The sequence below is a fragment of the Apis florea genome, unplaced genomic scaffold, assembly GCF_048593485.1.
Source record: "Apis florea isolate Af1SG1 unplaced genomic scaffold, ASM4859348v1 contig_1789_pilon, whole genome shotgun sequence".
Classification (NCBI taxonomy): domain Eukaryota; kingdom Metazoa; phylum Arthropoda; class Insecta; order Hymenoptera; family Apidae; genus Apis; species Apis florea.
Genome location: NW_028256481.1, coordinates 1,542,642 through 1,566,421, shown reverse-complemented (window position 1 = coordinate 1,566,421; position 23,780 = coordinate 1,542,642). Strand labels below are relative to the sequence as shown.

The 23,780-nt window shown below is 26.6% G+C and overlaps 1 protein-coding gene across 12 annotated transcripts in view; it reads right to left on the bottom strand.

Moving 5' to 3' along the window:
- Positions 1-23,780, bottom strand: part of mub (poly(rC)-binding protein mub) — a 373,736-nt gene that overhangs the window by 42,160 nt on the left and 307,796 nt on the right. For all 12 annotated transcript variants that reach the window (XM_086910401.1, XM_086910357.1, XM_086910393.1 and 9 more), the window contains 2 exons: positions 8,183-8,239; positions 944-1,327 (listed from right to left, as the gene is read on the bottom strand). In XM_086910401.1, the coding sequence (XP_086766527.1) occupies positions 944-1,327; positions 8,183-8,239 (441 nt within the window). The remainder of the gene's footprint in view (positions 1-943; positions 1,328-8,182; positions 8,240-23,780) is intronic.

Sequence of the window (23,780 nt, the reverse complement as noted above, 5' to 3'; positions counted from 1 at the left end):
GTTAGCTTTTTTTGTAAATAATAAATATAAAAAAAAAGACAAATGAAAAAGTTTTACAATCTCATTCAATTAATATAATGATATTATATTTTTTGTATTTGCAATATTTTTGAAGAAATAAAGATGATTTTGAATGGAATATTTTTATACGCCATACGAAAGCATATGATAATATGATTTCATCTGTATGCTAAACAATGATTTTTTTTCTTTATTTAATACTCTCGATGATTTATTTTTTATTATTATTTATTATTATCATACTGTTTACTTCTATTTTTCCTATTTTACAAAAATTTATAGCTCTTTGATAAAAGAAAAAATGCAAGTATAGAAATGTAAATACAAAAATGAATATTCAAATGTACAAATTAAATATTAAAAAATAAATGTCGTGACAGTGAACGATGATGAAAACAAGTCATCAAAAAGAAACACTTGCAAGCATATTTACAAGATATTCATTTTTAATTTTTTAGAATTTTGAAAATCATTGTGTAATAATGAATAAATGAAATCGTCCTAACAATGCTTTCGTATAATATAAAAAAAAAAAAAAATATGACATTCCTTTTAAAAAATTACCCTCATTTTTTTCAAAAATACTGGAAACACAAGAAAAGATAAATATGCTATTGTATTAATCGAAGAAGATTTCCAAATTTTAACTTTTCCATTTACAAAAAAACATTTTCTAATAGTCAACAAAAGAACGTAATAACAATTTCATTTTTTAATACTTCCAAATTTGATTTAACAACAAGAAACGTATCACATAACTTAAAAAAAAAAAAAAAATCTCGCGGACAAGCAACGAGGAAAACTTTCGAAGACACCGTTCAATAAATCACTCGACGATCCCAAAGATTCAACCAACGAAAAATAAAGTCAACGACCCTGACTTGGCTTGAACTCGTGAACCCGGGAACACCTATTTACGCACCTCTAGCATAACACAGCAGATGTGATATATGCACTGCGTGATGGCCTCGCTGGTGCCCGATATGGTGACCGCACGCTCCGTCGAATTAGGCAGCATGTCGGAGGCGACCTGGATCGAGGCGCCGGTCACCTCGCGGATCTCCTTGATCTTGGACCCACCCTTGCCGATCAGGGAGCCGCACTGGGACGCGGGCACGATCAGCCTGAGGGTGATGGGCGGCCTGGGCACGCCGCCGCTCCCCTGGATGTCGTGGAACTGGGAACACCATTCCTCGAACTTTTTGCAGATCAGGGTGAACGCTTTGAAGATCGAGTTCGTCGGCCCGGTCACCGTCACTATTCGTTCCGGGCACGAGCCGTCCGAGATGTTGATCTTCGCGCCAGACTGCGGACAAAATAATGGAATTTAGCATTTCGGTGAGGTGAGGATTTATTTCAACATGTTGCGCGTATTGGAGATCGTATGTTAAATTAAAATATTGAAAATGGTGTGCAGATTGTTTAAAATTGTAAGATAAAAGGTATCGAATATGAGATAATATTTTTGTAAAGTAGCGTTGACCGAGTAATTTAAGATATCATGTTTTTGAATAATCAAATAGAATCAATTTTAAATTCATTTTTTTAATTTGGAGCTTATTCTGTTCCTTCTTGTAAAATATAATCTTTGCTTTGTAATAATAAATACATTGTGGTATTTATAGAAAATGTAGATATATTATGCAACATATATGATATATGATTTTAAGAGTAAAACAAATGAGTAAAACTGGTAGTTTATAAAAATTTAAATTTGCATAAAAATCGGCAATCTTGCAATAAAAATATGGTATACAGTAAACTTTTTTTTGTTTACATTATTATTTAAGGTTTTTCATTTTTTCATTTGCAAGAAAAATTTCTATTAATAGGGAAAACACTAAGTTATATTTGAATATTGAAAAATAAAAATAATCGAAATCTTTGATATTCTTTAATATCAAAAATATCAATGAATTTGAATTTGATATGAAACCATAAACCATAATACTTGTTTGATATTCTCATAAAATATCGATATCAAATTTATATATCGGTAGATTAAGAATTACATACATATATATACATATATAAATATATATTGTAAATATGTAATTTAGTTTATTCGTGATAGATATTCTGCTGAAAGTCTGACTTGTGAGATATTCAAAAAGGAAAAAATATCAATCGATATTTTTGTCAAGTTATCAAATATGTATCGATTCGTTAAAAATATTAAAAAATGAAAAGGAATTGGTATCGATAATTGATACCAAATATTTAAAAATTTCGATATTTATAATTGAATACTTTGGAATCGTATCGAATATTAATTTATAATATTAACTGAAACTACAATATTGGATTTAATATATATATTTATTTATTATATTTATTATTTTTATCTATTTATATGCATTTCTGAAACATTTGTAATCTCTCCCTTTTCACTTAAATATTTAACTTATTTATACGTTTCTACAAACACGATGAAAATACAGTTTGTGTTAATCAGTGAAAGTTATACTGTTATTAAAAGGTAGAGTAACTACTTAGAACATACTACTAGCGCCACGTGACACGAACTATTAGCGTTTAGCATTTAAGATATATATTATTTTTATTTATCTATTTCTGAAATATTGATTATTGCTCCGTATATTTTTATAAAATATATTTTATTATTTATTGACATTATCGTCATAGTGTTAAAAGGCACAATCAGTATAATTAATGTAGCTAATTTCATTTATAAAATCATATTTCGACTTATCGTCTAAATTCTTCAATTTAATCTCATCCGTTTATTAACATCGAATTCGAATCACAAAGTAAAATAAATTCATATATGTATATGTAATTTCAAACTACTCTGCTCGCTTTTTCCACTGAGCGGATACATTATTTATCATTTAGCCATACCAATACAACGTCATTATGCCGAATGATAACAATTGCGACGACCAGGTTTGTCATCATATTTTTCAATAATTGACAGAGAGGTTCTCTTTTTCTTCTCTCAACGTTTTTAGTTGATTACGAGGACAATGGATGTTGAATTAAATTATTGAATACTGTGTCATTGTTCGAAATGTATCACGCTATCTGTGAAGAAGCTGAATGAAACACGTGGATCTTTTCCAGAATGCGAACTGGAAATGATCGATTAAATTAAATTCTATTATTCTGTTTAAATTCTAAACGTTATTCTATACATCTACGGAGAACGAAAGAATAATTTAAATTTGAAGTAATTTTTACACATTTTAGAATATTTTATATGTGATTTCGTAGAATTTTAATTTTCGAAAATAGAATATCAGTGGTTGGATCAAAAATTATTCATATATTGATAGAACAAAATAAACTTTTAAAAATGTTTTTACATTGTTTTTAGTTTTCAAAGTATGGAGTACGAAGATGAAAATGATCCAGAAAATCCATAATAAAAATACCAATACAAATTTATTAATTAATTTTTATCAGCTTTATTAAGCCGATTGGATCAAAGCAATCCAATCATTTAAATCTATTTAAATATATTTAATTTTCGTGATTGTTTGTTTAAATTGCCAATTTGATTATGTCAAAAGCAATTCAATTGTTTAAGTCAAATTCAAATATTATCTAAAAATTTTTATTTAATTCTCGTAATCGTCGCTAAATTGATAGAAGCCAAAAGTCATTTAGCCGTTGGACTACGCGAATTATATATTTACAACAATTATATATTTGATTTTTATTACTTAATATCTTCTTTATGCTTTTGTCTTTCGATTTTTTTCTTCTTTATTAAAATGAAACGATAAATAAATATTTTTTTATTTATCGTATAACAAAAGCTCTTTAAGCGAATATACAACAACCTTTGAATGTAGGTCGTTGGAAGCTATTTTAAAATCCCTTTGTTATACCACCCTAACGTTGTACCACCTGATCAATTCGTTCTGTTGGTTAGCAAATTAGACATGGTTGAATTACTTTTACTATTATACTCTGCTCGTAAAAAAAAAAAAAAAGATATTTATAAAAGGAATTTACAATCAAAAGATTAAACAAAGAAACTAATATTTTTTAATATTTCAAACAATTAAAAATCAATTAAGCATAAGGTAAATTTTATTATTATAAAAAGAAAAAATAAAGAAACTATTCAAATTACTTTGAAATATAAATTTTTATGAACTAAAATCACAGTTTGTGTATTTTCCTTGATAATTAATTATTACGTGTATCTGATATAAACTTTAATTTATATAAAAAAATATATATATATATATATAATTTTAGATAAATTTTAATGGAGTGTAATATCCATTATATATTTTTAATCGTATAATTTTAGAGATTCCTTTCTGGGACGGTGATACCTCGTACAATGTACAATCGAACACCTTTATTGAATTTTTAAAAATTTTATGGCCAATAAACGATGTAAATGACATCAGTGAAGTGTGAGAACCGATCCTTAACACGTTTCATCACGGTGTGCCACGCTCAATTAAACTTTGTGTACTGTATCTCATACATTGCAAAATCAAGTTTTTTTTTTTTTTTTTTTTTTACAAGAGATAGATACAAACATAAAAAAAATTTTGAAAAATTTGATACACAATAATCTAGAGGTATTAAAGAGGCATGTTTTAGTATATTTTTTGTAACATGAGAGTATATCGAAAAGATATACTTATATAATTTTTTGATTTTGAAAATCAAAATGGTGGCTCTCATTTATTTGGAGATTTTTTGATCTCAATATGTAAATGGTAAATTATTTGATCTTCTTTTATCTTGAATTGTCTAAAAATTGTACAAATACTAAAGAAAACTAAAGAAAATTGTTATATTATTCGAATCATAAAAAATTTTCAAAATTGATCACGAAAATTATCATTTAAATCGAATTAAATTATTAAATGATATATTTCATATAAAATTTTTTTCTGCGGCGCTATATAAAAAAAATAAATTTAAAAAATGACAACTAATTTTGAATACAATGTGCACAATCAAAAGAGCTTATAATTAGATCTTTTCATATTTTAATAATAAAACGCAAAAGCTATTATTTGAATTCCATTATTGCTTCTAATTTATTTTAATTCAACATATTTATGAAAAATATACGTATATTTTGGATAACAGTGTAAATTTCTTTTTTTAAACGCGAGCATATTTTTAAATAAAAGAATAAAAATAAAATATTACGCTAAAAAGAAAAAGAGTTTATCGTTGAAATAAATAAATATTAAACAAATTAACAAGAATGCTTAAACGCACGACAATAATAGATACGGTAAAGAAACGAAATTTCGGTAAGAGTTTCTTTCTGCAACGTGTAACAAATCGAGCCGTCGAATTTCCGACAAGAACTAATTGCCATTGAAGCAAACTTGCCCGGTGTGCAGTTTTTGGATGCATATATCAAAACCGGAGTAGAAAGGATGGCCTTAGTTTCCAGATAACTAAAAGTCAGATATCCTGCGAACTTCGAAACAGAAAGTGACCGATGATAAATGTTTCCGTTGAACTTATCGGTGGAATGAGTTTGGTGATTCATAGACTTTAGATGTTTGGTCACTCAATGTAGATTATTCAAGATTTATCGATCACGAAAGGAATTTGCACTTTCTATCTATGCGTAGGATATTATACGCTGCGATATCATTCATTTTTTAATATTTATAAGTTAAGAATAATTAATAAGATCAATTTTCAATAATTCTCGAAGATTGGAATAAAAGTTTTTTCGTTAATTTTCAAAAATCTTCAGAAATTAAATTTTCTAAAAATAAAAATTTTCTTTAGAAAATCACAGTTTTGAATTTTTTTTTTTTTTTCACTAATTCCCAATAATCAAATCTTTGAATTCTTCTAAAATCATTAAAGTTCTCTGCACAACCTATTAATCATGATTTTACATATAAAAATTAAATAATTCTAAATAAAATATTTTGTTCAATTATTTCAAAGTTATTAATTTATATTAATATATAATATTAATTAAAGTAATAGATTCAATAATCTACAATACAATATTTATTTATTTATTTATTTATTTTTCATTGCACTAGATGTTTATTAAATTTAATAATATAAAGTAAAATTAGATAGATAGAAAAGTAAAGTTAAAATTAAAAATGATTTTTCGAATGAATTAAAATTCTTTGAATTAAATATCATTATAATTTTACCATTATAATTTTAAAAAGATACTATTATATATTATTATACTTTACATTATTTTTTATTTTAAATTTGCTGACGTAAGTTCCGCCATTAAATGCTTTTTTACTCAGCTCAGTCAACAATATCGTGTTACTAATATTGAATGTAATACGATACACAGTGTACACAAAACTGAAAAATTGAAATAAAAAGAAAAAAAAAAATAAAAATTTAAAAAAAATATTATATATAAAGAAGTTGAGTATGCTTCGAATATTTATTTGTAGAAATAATTTATTATTATTATTACTTTATTACGATACGTTATTATAAAAATAAAATATTTCACAACAGTACAAATTGCACGATGTTCTAATATGTCATTAGTTTAGATCAAGTATAGAAACAATGAGAAATGTGTTCCACAATTCATTGGCAAGCCAAATTTGAATATACGAATATTTTCAGGCTTGAACTTTCATAAATGTATCATACACGTGTTCATTTAATACACATCCATTGAACTCACCTATCACGATTTAGATTTAGCATTGCAAAATGACGTAACAGTATACAAAATGTCAATCTGCTAACAACTTCATTCTATAAATATATTTCTTGAAGCTAACTTGATATCTATTACAATTCTTGGAATTTTTGTTTAAAAAAAAAAAAAAAACTATTTCCGCAATTCTATTTTTAATTTTATATATATATAAAAAAAAAAATTCACAGAAATTTTTAAATCATGTATAATTTCTACATATATAGTAATGTTTTAAATATTGATATGAAAAATTAATAAATTAAAAAAAAATAATTCATAGAAATCTAATTATATGTAACTTCTATACGTATGGCATGTGTATCATCGTCAAACATTTATTATATTCCAAATCAACGTGTTAGCGTATTAATCAACACGCAAGGAGAAGTCTAATAGATCTTGAATATCGTCCAAAACGTGTTCAGATCATAAATATTAAGCTGAGTCATAAGTTGTTTGTCGCCCAGTTTATGCGTGATGTTTATTTATTGTATAAAAAATTCATACAACGAGTATATGCAACCTAATCTTCAGAATAAGCGCCATTTGCTTTTTATAATAAGATCATATTTTATTTATCATCCTTGATCATCCTTATTGAATATAATATATAATATTTTAAACGGATGAAAAATAGATATTTAAAATATACAAAAATAAGAGAATTATATACTTTTTAAGTAAAACCATATATTTCTCTTCTCATTGAATAATTATGATGAATAATATATAGATAATAATAATTAATTATCTGTTAGGTTACTATACAAAAAGATATATATATATATATATTTTATTATTAATTCATGTATATACATTATGACAGTCAAAATAAGATAAAAAAACAATTCAACATTTCAAAAAATAATTGCGCATATATCAGATGGCAGCACCGTATTATTACTTCACTAATTATACGCCAGATATAGTGATTATTGATTTGAGTATTCCATCAGTTATTAATATTGTTGTATTAGTGACGAATTGAAAATTTTTTAATAATTTGGAAGTATTTTTTATTAAATTTTTAATTTAAAAAATAAAAAGATGATATGAACTTTTAATTAGAAGTTATTATTAATTTCTGATTAGCACTATTTTTTCATAATACTATAACAAAAATTTATGGAATCGATTTATGGAATAATATTTTCAATGAATATTTTCCATATCTTGAAAAAGAGCATTGATTCTTACATATAAAAATTTATATAGATATAAAAAAAATTATTTTGGAAAATGGATTGGCCAATAATTAAGATAATTTTGATCATAAATATTAAAATATTATAAATATTAAACATTTTATTGATATAATTGAGCAATAAATTTTTGAATACAATGTTGTAAAAAAAAAGAGTTTTTAATTTTATGAATGCCTATTTTCGTAATAAATATATCGATTTGAATGATTTGATTGATTAGATAACAAATTTTCTTTATCGATATCTGGAAACAATATTTATTTCTAATCTAATGAAAATAAAATAGATTTAGATTAATTACCTCTTCACGGAACCTTTTGACAATCTCTCCTTTCTTCCCAATGATGCTCCCGACTTCCTGCAACAGTTAAAATACAAAACACCGTTAGAAGCGATGTAAACCATAACTTTTACGACAATTCCAGCTATAAAGTTCAAAGTACGAGCTCGAATGGCTATCCTTCTTGAGTTACAGTGTTGCAAGGAATTGATCGTAAATACCAGTCGGTTTCTACCCACCAAGTAATCGTTTTGAACTTATAATGGGTCAAGAAATTAATTTTTCAAAATATTTTCATATTTATAATTTTTTCAGAATTCATTAAAATATTCTTTCTTTCCTTCTCTTATTGGGAAAAATTCATGTGATTTTAGAAATTAAAATTAAAATTCATTAAAATAATTTGAATGAAAATTTTAATTGTAATTAGGATTTTAAATGTGTAGAGATATTGAGAAAAAGAATTCAATATATATTGATTTCTATTTTTGTAAATATTTTTACTTTTTTAAATATCGAATTATTATTTTATAGTTAGACGAAGATATTTTTTCAATAGATTAGAATTAGATAATACAAAAATATAATTTTTGGAGAAATTAGTTAGAGATAAAATTAAATTTCGAAATTACAGTTATATTAAAACAGAAAATTATTTTAAATTAAATTAACACTACGTTAAAAATTGAATGAAAATTTAATAAACAATTCTTTCTCAAAACCACAATTATTTTTATTATAAAAATATCTTAGAACTAAATTTAACACATGTAAATATTAAAATTATGAATATTTTTCTTCAAAATTTCATTCACTTTTATCACTTTATCACAATTTCTTTTTTTTAAAATTTCATCTATTCCTATAACAAAAAATTTTAAATATAAAAACTTAATCAAAATAGCAAACAATTTTCTTCAAAATCACATCTACGTTTATTTCAAAAAGTCTCAAAGATAATAATATCTCTTTGTACTCCGGCGATAAATTCCCTAAAACGGAAACGCAGCCGGTGGAAGGCGTCGATGTAACATTTTTCAACAGAAGCGCGCGATTATTTGAACATGTGAGCGATATCACTGCTCCTAATATTTGTAATCATTCGTTATCCTTCAATTACTCGATTAATAATATTATAACGATATAACAATAACAATTGGTTACAAACAATCGAAAACTTTATCGATCTTTATTTCTTACATTTAGTTGCTTTTTATAATTTGATGCTCATTCATTTTGAGCTTGCTTGTATTGTGAATTTTCATCGATATTATTTAATAATGAAAATAACAATATTTACGATTTTACATATGCATATCTATAACATATTTCGCATTTTTTTTAAGCAAATTTCCAATTCTCTTGCAAAAAATATTTTGTTTCAATCCTGCATAGTGTGTGAAGTTCAAACTATAATGCACACAAGCACACGAGTACACTGTACTATATCTATAATTAAACTCTCGTAGAATGTTTCTATTTCAGAGGGGGGCACAAAGTGATCACAGGAAAGCAGTTTAGATTTTAAAACCTAGATTTTATTATGCTTATTAAAATATCATTATTATTTTTATTGCTATTCTTTTAATTATCAGAATTTTTTAAATAATTTATAATATACTATTATAAAGAATATAAAATAGAAATATAAAGTATTAATGTATTCATGGGGTGATTTTTTGGATTCATATGGTTATTGGTTAAGATTATTATTTATTATAAACAATTTAAGTTTGAGTTAGATGAAGAAAGGGGACAGAAGACAATAAGAATGATAAAAAAGAGGTCTCATTTTCTTTCTCGCTTTCAATTATTAATTTTTGTATTTACTTTGGCCTCCAGAATCGATTTTTCAAAAATATTCCATGAATATAATTACTATTAGCGTATCTTTGATATGCAAACATATATTATTTATGATTTAATAACATTAATATATATTTCTTTGTATTAACAATAATACTGTTAATAATAATAATAAAAAGTGATAAAAATATTTTTATTTTTACTTATGCAATTTAGTAATAAATTACATTCATATAAAATTTATTTCTACGTTATAAAATGGAAAAAATTTTAAATTGGTACTTTTTATAAAATTTTCTTTTCAAGTTTTATTAATATATGCATGTTACAATCGAGACTCTGAACGTATGTTAAAAATGTAGCCTACAAAATTTAGATAGAAATTAGAAATTCTATAGAATTTAGATTCGAAATTGACAATATAATAATATATTATTACATACATATTAAGAAATAAATTTTTATAAATAAATTAAAATTGAAAAAACAGGTTTTTTACAATATTACTGTGAAAATTTCTCTTCGAATATAATAAGATATGCATATATTCCAAAAATACGTGTCAAATTCTAAATATGAAATAATAATTGCGTTAAAAATATTTCTGTAAAATTCTTGGATAATCAATAAGTAATAAATATTTAAGTACTCGATGATCAATAATAATAACAATATCGAATAAAAAATATTTATTAATGAATCTGTTAATAAAACTGTCCTATTTGATTTATACAATCGCGATATAATATAATGCAACAATGTTGGAACGTGAAGATAATTGAATTCAACCAGCTTTCCAGACTGATAAATTCTTAAACAAAGCGTCGGAGGCTTTCAATACGATTGTTATATTTCAGTGTTATTAGATGTACGTTGTTACACGAAGACATAAAAATTTGGAACACTTATAATGTCATATTTATGAACACATAAAGAAGAAATGAGGAAAGAGGAGAAAGTTTCAAGTATGAGAAAATATTAACATGAATTGTTAGTGCGATGTTCCATTATGTATGCATGGCTTTGGGTGAAATATCGATGTCGAAAATTTTCATTAACGTTTCGAAATTTCATTCAAAAGTACAGCTCGAAATTGTATTAAAATTATTAAAATTTTACGAATATTTTATAAATATTCGTAAGATTAAAAATTTAAATATCTTCTATGACATAAAAAAAAAACAATAAAAATAAAAATATGTCCGTGTATCAATTTCAAGAAAACACTCGATCGTAGATGAAATTTGAGTATTTATTGATTTCCGAGATATTAATAAAAATCTTTCGTCTATATAATATAATTGATATAATTGAATGTTATCTATGTAAATATTACTAATACAATTTTTATTATAATAGTCATGATCGAGTAACTGATGATGCTACATCAGTCTCAATATTTGCATAGATGATATCCTATCTACAATTCATCCTCAAGAAACTGATTAAACACATTTGACTTGAAAAATAAAGTATGATGTTAAAAGAATAGAAAAAAAAAAAAAAAAATGTGGCGTACAGATATGGCAACTGCTCTTATTTCAAAAATTTTCACGTTTTCGAACAGAATATCGAATTTTATAATATTGGATTGAATTAGAATGTAAAAATATAGAATGCAATATTTATAATTTTTCACGAAAACAACTGAAGCTTTTATATGATATACATATATATATATATATCTTATAGATATCACTCAACATATTGAACACTCAATGACAGAATTTCCGGGGAAGAAGGTTGCATTAGTCACATCTACATTAACATTAAAATTTGAATGCATGGCGTTGAAAGTTTTTCATTATTCTCGGAAAGTAATAAATACTCGAAGCTAAAGTTTTATGTTTGAAATCCACTCCGCATTTTTGGAACTTTAAAATTTTAATTTACTTTAAAAAAAAAAAAAAGAAAGAAAGAAAGAAAGAAAAAACTAATCAAATTCGTTATAAAAATAGAACAAGAAGCTGTTATGGACTATCGATTATTAAGAATCGTTGAGAAAACAGGAATTCAAGAAATATAAGCGTGTGCTTATGTACTTATATTATTATATACTGTCGTCGATAATCAGAGTGTCGTTGACGATTATGAAAACGCGACAGCATGAAAATATGTCGCGGCGACAATTGTATGAATATGTTGAATGAAATGAATGCATTCGAACGATGGAGGAACTTTCATACAAAGTACAAAACGTGTATATATATATGAAATTCGATGCAAAGAAATTTATTATGATACTAACAATTGATTCGTCGAGAACTTTTCGTTATAGAATTTGAACGTTTGATGTTTGGTCTTTTGGAAATCAAATTATATGACATCTGATCGACAGATGTGTAATTAAGAAATTATTATAAATTTTTCAAATTGTTAGTAAAATTTTATCCATATAGGTGTATATAATTAAACAAGAATTTTCTAATTAAAGTGCGAATAGAAATTTCAAAAGCAATAATTCCTAAATTCTCGAAAATTATCGAAATTCCTTTCACGTATCTTTATCCATTAATTTAATTATTATAATTCATATGCAAAATCTTTTTAATTAGAAATTTAAACATAAAGATCAAAAATTCTTTAAAAATTTTTTAATAAAAAGATAAAATCAATAAAATTTTCTAATAAATTTTCTATAAAATTCTATAAAATTCAATCAAGTTTCATCAGATACAAATATACATTAGTTCTCAAGAGTATTTTTCATAATTATTTTAAAATTCAAAATAATATTGAAAAAATTCTCTTTTTATCAACATAGAAATTCAAAATAGGTTTCTTTTTATTAATTTCCAAATAATAACTTTCAAATATGAAATCTTAAAATTTCTTATATGTAACTTTTGTGAAAATTCTATTATTACTAAACATAAAAATTAAAAATAAATAATTAAAAAACTTTTTTTTATTAATTATTTTATAATAATTCTCATAAAATATAAAGTTCTCTAAAATCCTTTATATGCAATTTGATCCAATGATAAATCAAATTACAAAGTATTTTAAAGTATAAATAAAGTAAAGAAAGTATAAATATTTTCAATTTTATTATTAATTCTCAATATGCAAAGTATTCATTTCAGAATATTCTAATGTATTAATTTCTATTAATATGCAATCTCCAAAATTCCTTATACAACTCTATTCAATAATCAATAATTTAATAATTTCATATAATTTAAATACAAACATTCTTTAATTCTCAAACTATTCATTCTCCTCAGCTATTCCAAGCTACAAAATATTTAAAAAATTTTCCCATTTTCATCAAGATGAAAATTAAAAATACATTCTTTTTACTAATTTTCAATGATTTTCAAAATAAAATCCCACAATTTCTTAAATTTCTCATAATAATTTTCTTATTAACATTATTATTTAAACAATTAGCAATTAAAAATAGAATTTTTTTACTAATTCAAATTCAAATACGATATCCTCTAAAAATCCCCTAAAATCACAAAATTCCCTACACAACTTTAAACCACATCCAATTCTCAAGAACATTCCCCTTCAATTATTCCAAAATACAAAAATCAACATGAAAATCAAAAATACATCCTTTTTTACCAACTCTCAATGCCTTTCAAACACGAATTCCAAAATTCCCTGAAAATTTTTCTTTCTAACCATAAAAATTAAGAATAAAATTTCTCTTGATTCTCAAACACGATAAAATCCCCTAAAATCACAAAATTCCCTACACAACTTTAAACCACATCCAATTCTCAAGAACATTCTTCTTCAGTTATTCCAAAAATCAACATGAAAATCAAAAATACATCCTTTTTACCAACTCTCAATGCCTTTCAAACACGAATTTCAAAATTCCCTGAAAATTTTTCTTTCTAACCATAAAAATTAAGAATAAAATTTCTCTTGATTCTCAAACACGATAAAATCCCCTAAAAACACAAAATTCTCTATACAACATTAAACCGCAATTCTCAAGAACATTCTTCTTCAGTTATTCCAAAAATCAACATGAAAATCAAAAATACATCCTTTTTTACCAACTCTCAATGCCTTTCAAACACGAATTCCAAAATTCCCTGAAAATTGTTCTTTCTAACCATAAAAATTAAGAATAAAATTTCTCTTGATTCTCAAACACGATAAAATCCCAAAATTCCCTACACAACTTTAAACCACATCCAATTCTCAAGAACATTCCCCTTCGATTATTCCAAACAACAAAAATCAACATGAAAATCAAAAATACATTCTTTTTTACCAACTCCCAATGCCTTTCAAACACGAATTCCAAAATTCCCTGAAAATTGTTCTTTCTAACCATAAAAATTAAGAATAAAATTTCTCAAACGCGATAAAGTCGTCGAAAAATCAATCCCCCAAAACCAAAAGTCCCATACGACTCTATCCAACGAAACCACGAAGCAAGCAAGTTCAAATAATCCTCCAATTGTCAAGAATTCCTCGATCCACACAAGCCTAAACTATTCCAACCTGAAAAAGTAACAAACTTCTCTCTTCTTCCGTCTCTCGCAACTCTCTTCGAATCCCCTCGGCTCGAACGAGTTTTGCACTCTTAGCACACGCGCTCGCCTATAATTAGTCGCGCCGTTCGTGGTCGATGTCCAGCCAGATCCCGCGCCTCCGTTGACACGATCTGACCCCACGATAATGTCACACACAGGCACCGGGGGCTGGCAGGTATGCGCGCTCCTCCGCCGCGCTCTCTCTAAACTTAGGACGAGGGCTTAGAGGAGAGCCGAGGAGGGAACACGTTGGCCGAGATGCCAACGTCTCGTTCCACGGGAGGCGATGCCACGAACGCTTCGAGTATCGTGCTAAATTCTCTTGATTTCTCCACCGACATCCACGGACATCGAAGAAAGCGGCGAGAGACGCCTCTGCACGCGCCATTCTAGCAACTTTCCGATCTATTCTAGGGGAGCCGAATGGACCGGAGTCGGAGAGGTTTCCAAGTGTGATTCTCTTGTCGAGGAGACTGTTCGAGGGGCGGGTTCTTTGAGCGCTTTTGAAGGGTAATAAGCGTGGAATTGGTTAACGAGCATCTTCGAAAAACGAGATAGGTGGCGATTATTATTTTTGGAGATTTGTCGTTGAGCAGGCTTTTTTCCCTTTTTTTCTTGAAATTCGTTTAATTATAGGAGAGGAGGAGAGGAAGGCTTGTTTGAAGAATGAAAGCGTGGAGAAGTGGGTGGTTTTAAAAATGAGATATCTGTAAATGATTATTTTTGCAAATCTGTCGTTGAGGAGATTTCTTTTCTCTTTTTAACTTTGAAATTTGAAAAAATTGAAGAGGAACGCCTGTTTGAAGAATGATAAATGGAATCTTTGAAAAATGAGGTATCTGTAAGTGATTATTTTATTGAAAATTTCTTGTTGAGAAGGTTTTTTTTCTTAAAATTAAAGAATGTAATAAAAATTTATTATTAAATTACTGAATTTCTAAAATGAAAATATATATCATCATTATTATTCCTTTTATAATATTTCCATAAAAAAGGAAACTAAACTCCACACTTCAATTCAAAGCGTATATAAATTATATAAGAAACATATTATAAAGCAACAATTATATAAAGTAATACGATTAACAAATAAATAATTCATAGCATACATAAAATTAATTATGATTTCTCAATCGGCTTTCAAGATACATAAAATCTAAAGGAATTAATACGCCACATATACAACTCAATTATTGCCGTCACGAATCATTTGCAAAACAATCATTCACACGCTACATATATTGTGTCTTCTTAACTCTTCGCTGTAAACAATTAAAAAAAAAAAGAAAAACATTTTTTCAAAACTCTTAACAATACAATCGCCCGCCAATTAAAGAAAAATTTAAAATCTAAACAGATAAATAATCGGATCTCGCCGATTTGCATAATTACAATTTCCATTTGCATTCAATTTTGCGTTCAAACGATCAAACATGCCGCCAACTCCCAACAATTTCCCGCCTAGCTTTGCTCCAAAACAACATTGGAAATTCAATTTTCCATCGCGTCAGCTCCAGAGAAAAACGGGACCCTTTTGATTTTGCAATTAACCGAGTAATTTCGCTCTAGCAAATAAATCGTTAAGGAGCGTGCGATCGGCAAAAATTTTTCAAAGCACGGACGGATTGATTGCGCCGATCTCTGTGTCGCAGTTAATTAAAAGATTTTTTTTTTTTTTTTTTTCAAGCTACCAAATCCCGCGCAAACGACTAATTTTCTGCAAAGGACAAACCTGTGGGAGGGAGCCACTCTCGCTCGAAAACTGCGAAATTAACGCCAACGTTCGGATCAATGGGGAACTATAATTGAGAGAGCATTTGTTGTATACATATATATATTGGAAAAAAGTGGAGAAATGGTTTTTTTTTTAACAACGAAAATTGAAAAATTGAATTAAAATTGAATTAGATTCAATTGTTGGCCGATTTAATCATTCGGATTAATTCTTAAATCTTAATCTCTGGCCGGCCATCAATTACCTGCGCCACTAAATCTAACCTAACCTAAATTGTTTCGAAGAAAAGTTTTTGTTAAGTGAATTTTTCAACGAACAACTGTTGTCGAGCAAAATGATACACATTGTATGAAATTTAAAATTAACATATTGAAGAATTGTTGGGGTGGAAAAATAGCTTCAGCTTTTTGTAAATAATTATCTTGATTTTTTATAGAATTAACTTAACATTGGAACACACGATTTGACAAATGTTCCTTTATCACCGTTATGAAAATAGAATTTAAATTGAATAATATCGTAATATCAATGATGTATTCGTGATGATTTAGCGGAAGAAAATCGAAAATGGATGAGGAATTAGAAAGTGGTGAACTCAACAATCAATTTTTTGTACCCATTTGTGGATTTTTAATTTCAAAAATTTTATATCAATGTTTCAATTTTCTTGCGAATATTTCTTCAAAATAGATTTTTAAAATTGTTTCATCTCCACTTTATTATTAAAATACGTTTCTTTTTTACTTTTTCTTGTTAATTCGGATAATTGAAGGTTTCACTTTCAAATTTTTTACTCATATAATTATATAAAATGTAAAATTGGCAACACAGTTAATTATTTTAAAATTAAAGTAAATAAATTTAAACGCGTAATCGGTTATTCCAATGTTAAAATAATTCATACGACAATTATAATGACTGAGAAGAGGGCGTAATTTAATATTAATAGTTTTGATTATTAACAATCCATCGATTATACTGAATCGATTTTAATTTTCAAATATTAATTTGCAAATAAATTATAAATGAGTGCTATTCAAACATGTAATCATTTATTTAAAGATAATAATTCTACTTCCTATATTATATTTGATAACGTCCGAATACGAGAATTTAGCACGGATCAAAAATGACCCAGTATCGCTCTCCGGCCATCCCATTATTAATAATAATAATTAAATAATTTATTTTTTATTTTTGCATATATAAATACATACACTTTGTCTTTTAATATAAAAATTGTTATTTTATACAAAAAAAAAAAAAATTACTAAACCACTTTTGTAATAAGAACATATTAAATTCAAGTTAAAATATTTTTTAAATCAATACATGTTTTTTTATCACTTTTTTAATTATTCTATTAGATTTTTCTATATTACTATAAATGATATATTAATAATTTTTTTTACAGAGAGTAATCTATATCGAATAATGCATTAAAAAATACATAATTTCGTTGAGAAAAAAATACACGTTTACTTGCATTTCCAATTTGCAATGTTTCCTATAAAATATTTTTTTTTTCACACAATATAAATAATTCACGAGTTATATAAAGTGATGTCGTTACGTCACTCATCCTGTGTGACTTTATGAATTTTTATAGGTTTGTGGGAAAATTGAAAAAATGAGAAGGTTAAAAGCAATTTTTACGGAATTTGAATTTTATATTGAATAATATGCGTTTAATTTTTATTTCCATATCTTTTTTTTTTATTACTCTTTGCATAACTTCTCATGGCTTTTTCCTTCTTTTATGATGATCTCTTACAAGATTTCACAATTTTCTAACGCATTCAATTTTCATTTTTGTGATTTTTCTATCAATTATTTTAAGCTACTCATTTCTGTAAAACAATTTAAATATTGTAATAATTTATTTATATGTGCAGGATCATTATTAAATTGATGAAAAGTAATTTTTTTTTTTTTATCAACTGTTGCATTCAATTTTTAATTTTATCCAATACTTGGACGAAATTTTATATATTCGTTGTACGACAGAAATTCGTAATAAATAATTTTTTTCCATTTCAGTCGAAAGTAAATAACGAGATATTAATATCGTCGTAAATGCTCTACAGATAAACCGATACTTCGATATTATGAATGGTAAATATATTTATTAAATATTTATTTACATGGTAACATTGAATGAATTAAAAATTCCATTATATATTTGTATCACAGAGCAGGATTAACTACAATACGGTACAAGATATATAAAGGAGAGCATTAGTGGAAATAGACTGACAATAGTCAGACATGGCGCGCCTGATATATCAAACTTTATCCACTTGAAACTTTTGATTAATGTACATTTTAAAAATTGCTCGAAATATTTCAGTAATATTATCTCCAACTAAATTTTCTTATTCAAGATACCCAATGCAATATCGCTCTTATACAATGCAAATGCTCATCAGACTTGTACTGAATATTTTATCCTTTAAGATATTATTTCATGTAGATTTATAATTAGAGGTTAGAAATTTAAGATCTTTCTTTTGTATTTTTAGAGAATTACACGTAATAATGCGTGTTAAAATAAGTATATCAAAACGATAATAAATTTAAATGGCAAAAATAATAATTAATTAAAATGAATTTTGAAATTTAAAAAGATTAGTGTTACTTCTAACAATAATTAAAATAATAACAGACTTAATGTAATAGAATGTGTGAATCTATATACACTTTCAAAAAGATAAGATAGCAAAATATCTATCTTTATTTTGATTAAATTTCTATTTGAAAGATTAAAAACTAATAAATAGCAATTACTTATTCCAGTAATTAGATTCTAAAAGAAAAAGAGAAAAAGAAAGATAATATTCTAACTTGAGCCAAAATAAAATCACCAAAACCTCTAAACACTCCATGGAAAAGAACTACCATTAACGGTGTTATTAGAGCAGTTTTAGAAGCTACTTGTATCCTTAATTGGCCACTTTGCATCAAGTTCTTTGTACCGACCAACCAGTTTCTGGAACCAGCCTCAAAGTCTCAAAGGATTCAAAGCACCGTTGCTTGTAACTCATTTCTGCATAAGAAGGCACCAAGTAGCGATGGGAATAAGTAACTCGCAAGTTAAGTTTGAACTTTTTTGGTTTCAAACTCTTTGTCAAGAATTTTGGAAAATGAAAGAAATATTTCCAAGTATATTTAAATTTTCGTTGTATATTTAGATCGATTTCATAAATCGAAACAAACAGTTAATCGACACGAAAATGTCGATTGAAGATTTTTATTTATTAAGTTACAAAAAATTTAAATTCGCTTTAAATTAAATAAGACAGAGTAAGACTATGATATTTATCTAATACAAACTTAATAAAATTAAAAATCGATCTTCCAAATATTTCATCAAATATATTATTAATCTCGTAACAATAAAATATCATTTCGAGCTAAATCTCAATTTTCAAAAATATTTTTAAAATCAGATCGCTTCTCTCTTTTCGAGTTAAGTTAAAAAGCATGAATTTCTCTCTTTCCAGACAAATATCAATCCTCAAAAGATCTTAAAATTTCAATCCCTCTCAAATTATCGAGGTTCAACTCGATTGCGGTTCCTTTACTTTCGTAACGCATCAATGTGTCCTTTTGTTCCAACTTGTCGCCGTTTCCCAAAACGGTTCCACGAAATAAAAGGAACAGGGAGGAAGACACGAGGAGGAAGGCATCAAGCTTTGTAAATCATCGGCAAACCTCCGGTTTGGCCGCGCCCACCGCGAGCTGGACAAGCGTCACCGTCGACGAATCTCCTTCGAGGCAAATATAGCTGGAACAAGAAGACATCGACGAGACGAGGCTGGCTGACGGCCAATTAGAGAGGTCACTACCAGGGAACGTGTTCGAATCTCTATGAGAGAAGAAACCCGCGAAGGCTAACTTTGTTTCTGAAGATCATAGAAGCAAAAATTGCTTCGAAATCAATAGCAAAAATAGGTTCATCTTGGATTTATCAGAAGGATGATGCAAAAATCATTTTTAAATTAATGAAAAAGGATAGAATAATTTTCTAGAGAAAGTTCTACAAAATGATTTCTATTATGCAAAAATTGCATCGTATTTTGAATTATAGAGATTTTAGGGGCGAAGGAGGAAGATGTTTGACGCAAAAATTGTGCGAAAACTGCATCATCTTCGAATTATTTAGACGAATTGTCCTATTAGACTTCTTGGTTGGCAAGGTGCCAAGAAGCTTCTCGTTTTGCTGGAGAATGGTGGACGGTTAAGTAGAGGAGGGTTTAGAGGTGGGTTTGAACGAGACGATTATTACAAATATGAATTTTTTAATTATTGTTGATATGTATCCAAATTTTATATTTTAAATAAATAAGATTTCCTTATATCTGATAAATTCATTCTCAGAATGAATCAAGTATAAAAAGAGAAGGACTCTTTGTTAATAAGATATAAAAAGCTGACTAGAGTGAATATTCTGCGTAGTAAGAAGTAAATAGATATATTTATAGATCCAATTCAAACGATCATGTCACCGACGACGATTCGATATGTTTTTATCGAATGATGTATGAACCTGCGTATTATTATGCTCAACAGTGATATATGAGATTCTAAAAAGGAAATTATATAGGTAATAAATAATAACCGATCGTCCTACACTATCGCACAGGATGCAACACATAAATCAAATTGTGTATAAATTTTTTTCAATTCGTCGACAATTGCATTATAAAACCCACTCGGTCTGCGATTTTTCAAAAAAAATTTTTATTTTTTCGAGAATAAACATTCCATTATGATTATGTGAGATATATGAGTGAGAAAAGAGAGAGAGAGCAGTATGTATGAAACAAATAGAACGAACGATGAGTCATGAGAACAGAGTTGTACAAGATGTAGATGAAAGTAAAAGTAAAGAGTACGAATGATGAAAGAAAAGTTTACGAGTTAAAATTTTATATCTCATCGTTGAAATGTTTCTAAGCAATAAAGAATTGATTTTACTTTTAAAAAAATGATTCGTCTTAATGAAGTTGGTATATAGAATGTTTAATTTTTATACATAAAATATGTTTGAAGATTTTAATTAAGATATATTAAAAGTTGATACAGAAAAATGTCGATTGGGACATTTATTTATTAATGTCACGAGCAATTTAAATTTACACTAGACAAAAAGAAAGAGAGTTGCATTAAGTAAATTTGCAATTACAAAATAATTGAATTTGCCACCAGAATTTAAATTTATATTGTAATTAAAAATAAACTATACTCGATGAATAAAAATTCTAATCGAATTTCTCGTAATTCAAAATTTTTAATTGCGAACAATTGAATTTGCCAGAGAATTTAAATTTACACTTGGAATAAAAATAAATTATATCGAATGAAATACAAAATTTTAATTGGATTTGCCAGAATTTACTGCGACGAAGACAGAGTAAGAGCCTCCACTCTCGCCATCTTGTTTCGTCTAATCAAAATTTAAAATTGCTCGTTATTTAATAAAATAAACTTTGACCAAAACTTTTTATACACTTTTTAATTTATTCCGATAGAACCTAGAAAATATCGAACCTTCGAACAACGATGCACATGAAAAAAATCCTTGAGATGACCTTGAAAAAAAAAAAAAATTATCATATCACAGAACTATTGTACATTTAAACTCATTTTCTTACTCATTTTTTTCTCTTAAGTTTAATTATTACGAATAATTTAGATTCGAGCGATACGTGTCGCAGATCTTTGGACGAGTATCTTCTATGCGCAAGAGAAAAATAAAAAGAGTGGAAACTCGACGTAGGAAATAAGACGTGGGTTGGAACTGCGCCAGATATTTATGTCGATGCCACGCGATGGTATAAGTATATACTCGTGTCGGAGGAACGACCGTGACATTGTGGATGGTAAGGAAAAAAATTGTGGAAGGTTCGGTCGAGAGATATAACTTCTTTTATTACTCCTCATCTGCTCTGTTTAATACCTTGCCTGGTATTATCTTATCTTTCAAGATTACATTGAGATATAATTTTTGCTTCAACTATTTCAATTTTTAAGAAATTGCTCGTTGTTTATCGTATATATTTTGACGATTTATACTTTTAGCTTTGAAAGGAAAGTTGTTTAATTTTTTTTTTTTTTTTTTTTAAATAAAATTAGGAAATTCTATATATATTTTTATCACGCGTTTGGAGAATTAAAATTTCTCAAATGAAATGAAAACTTTAGTTTAGTTAAATGCGCGTGTTTCGAAATGATAAAACATTAGAGTTCTTTTTTCAGGGCGAAGATTATCGGGATTAGCGTGATAACGATGACACGTTTAGCATTTAAAAGAATGCCCATGAAATCGTACATTTTAACATAATACATTAAATCAATGGTTTCCAATTTGTGAATCGCAATTATATTAAAAATTGTCAAATATTTTTTAGGGATCATTGCTGTTATGCTCAATTATTTTTACAAAGTTTGATATTTTGATAAATTCAAATAAGCAGAAATGAATAAATATACGAAAGTGCATTCCATTATCCAGTATCAAGTATTTATTAGTCATCCTAATAAAAATATCGTTTCATCGTTTCAGTTTTTATTAATTATAGTTAAATCTGAAGAAAAATAATTGTAATTTGAATATTACAAAAAATGGATTGCGATTCAAAGTTTGTTGTTGCGTAAAAGATTCCATTTATTCAATTATCCAATTGTAAATTATCTCATTTTTCATTTTTCAATACTTTATACAATTAAGTTAAATACGGTTTCTCCAATTTTGCAGAATAAAATGGAGGGATAAAAACCATCATTTTAAACTGCTTATCTGCATAAAATGAGACGCGCAAAGATTAAATGTTTTAACATCATTTTTTTTCTTTTTTACTTATTTACCATTTTATTAAAACTTTGCAATTCGTAAATTCACAATATTTTATTTTTATTACAGGTTTCACGCGAAATTTTAATTAATTCGATTATTAATTTTATTTATAAATAATTTAAATTTTCAGCATTATTTTAAAGATTTATTATAAACAAATTAGATACCTTGATCGTAAATTTTTCAAATTGTGCCTTTTATTTTTAATTTTTAACAAAAATATTATATCATTATAAAAGTTATAACATTGAAGAAAAAAAAATAAACTATATAAAATAAACTAAATAAAAATAAAAATAATTTCTGAATCAAAAGTAAATAAATAAAATTGAAGACATGTATTTAATTCATTAAACTGTTGATTTTATTGAATAACTAAGATATATTCAACAATAATGAGATTATAATCGATTCCTACATGATTTCGAGATGATAAATTTCTAACGAAACAAACTAATGATGTAAGAAATTACGTGGCAATTAGCGTCACTTGAAACTTGTCATGTTACACGAAACACAATATACTTGGAAATTCAATAGATTATCCTCATCTAATTTTCATCAACTACAAAGTTCAAGCCACGTTACTCCCGATAAGATATATTTTATCGTTTTTCAAATTTTAGAGCCAAAGAAATGTAATCTCTGTTTTTAAGAACAACTATTTTTCATTTTTCATCATTTCTTCCCCGATTAAGGGAACGAAAAATACAAAAA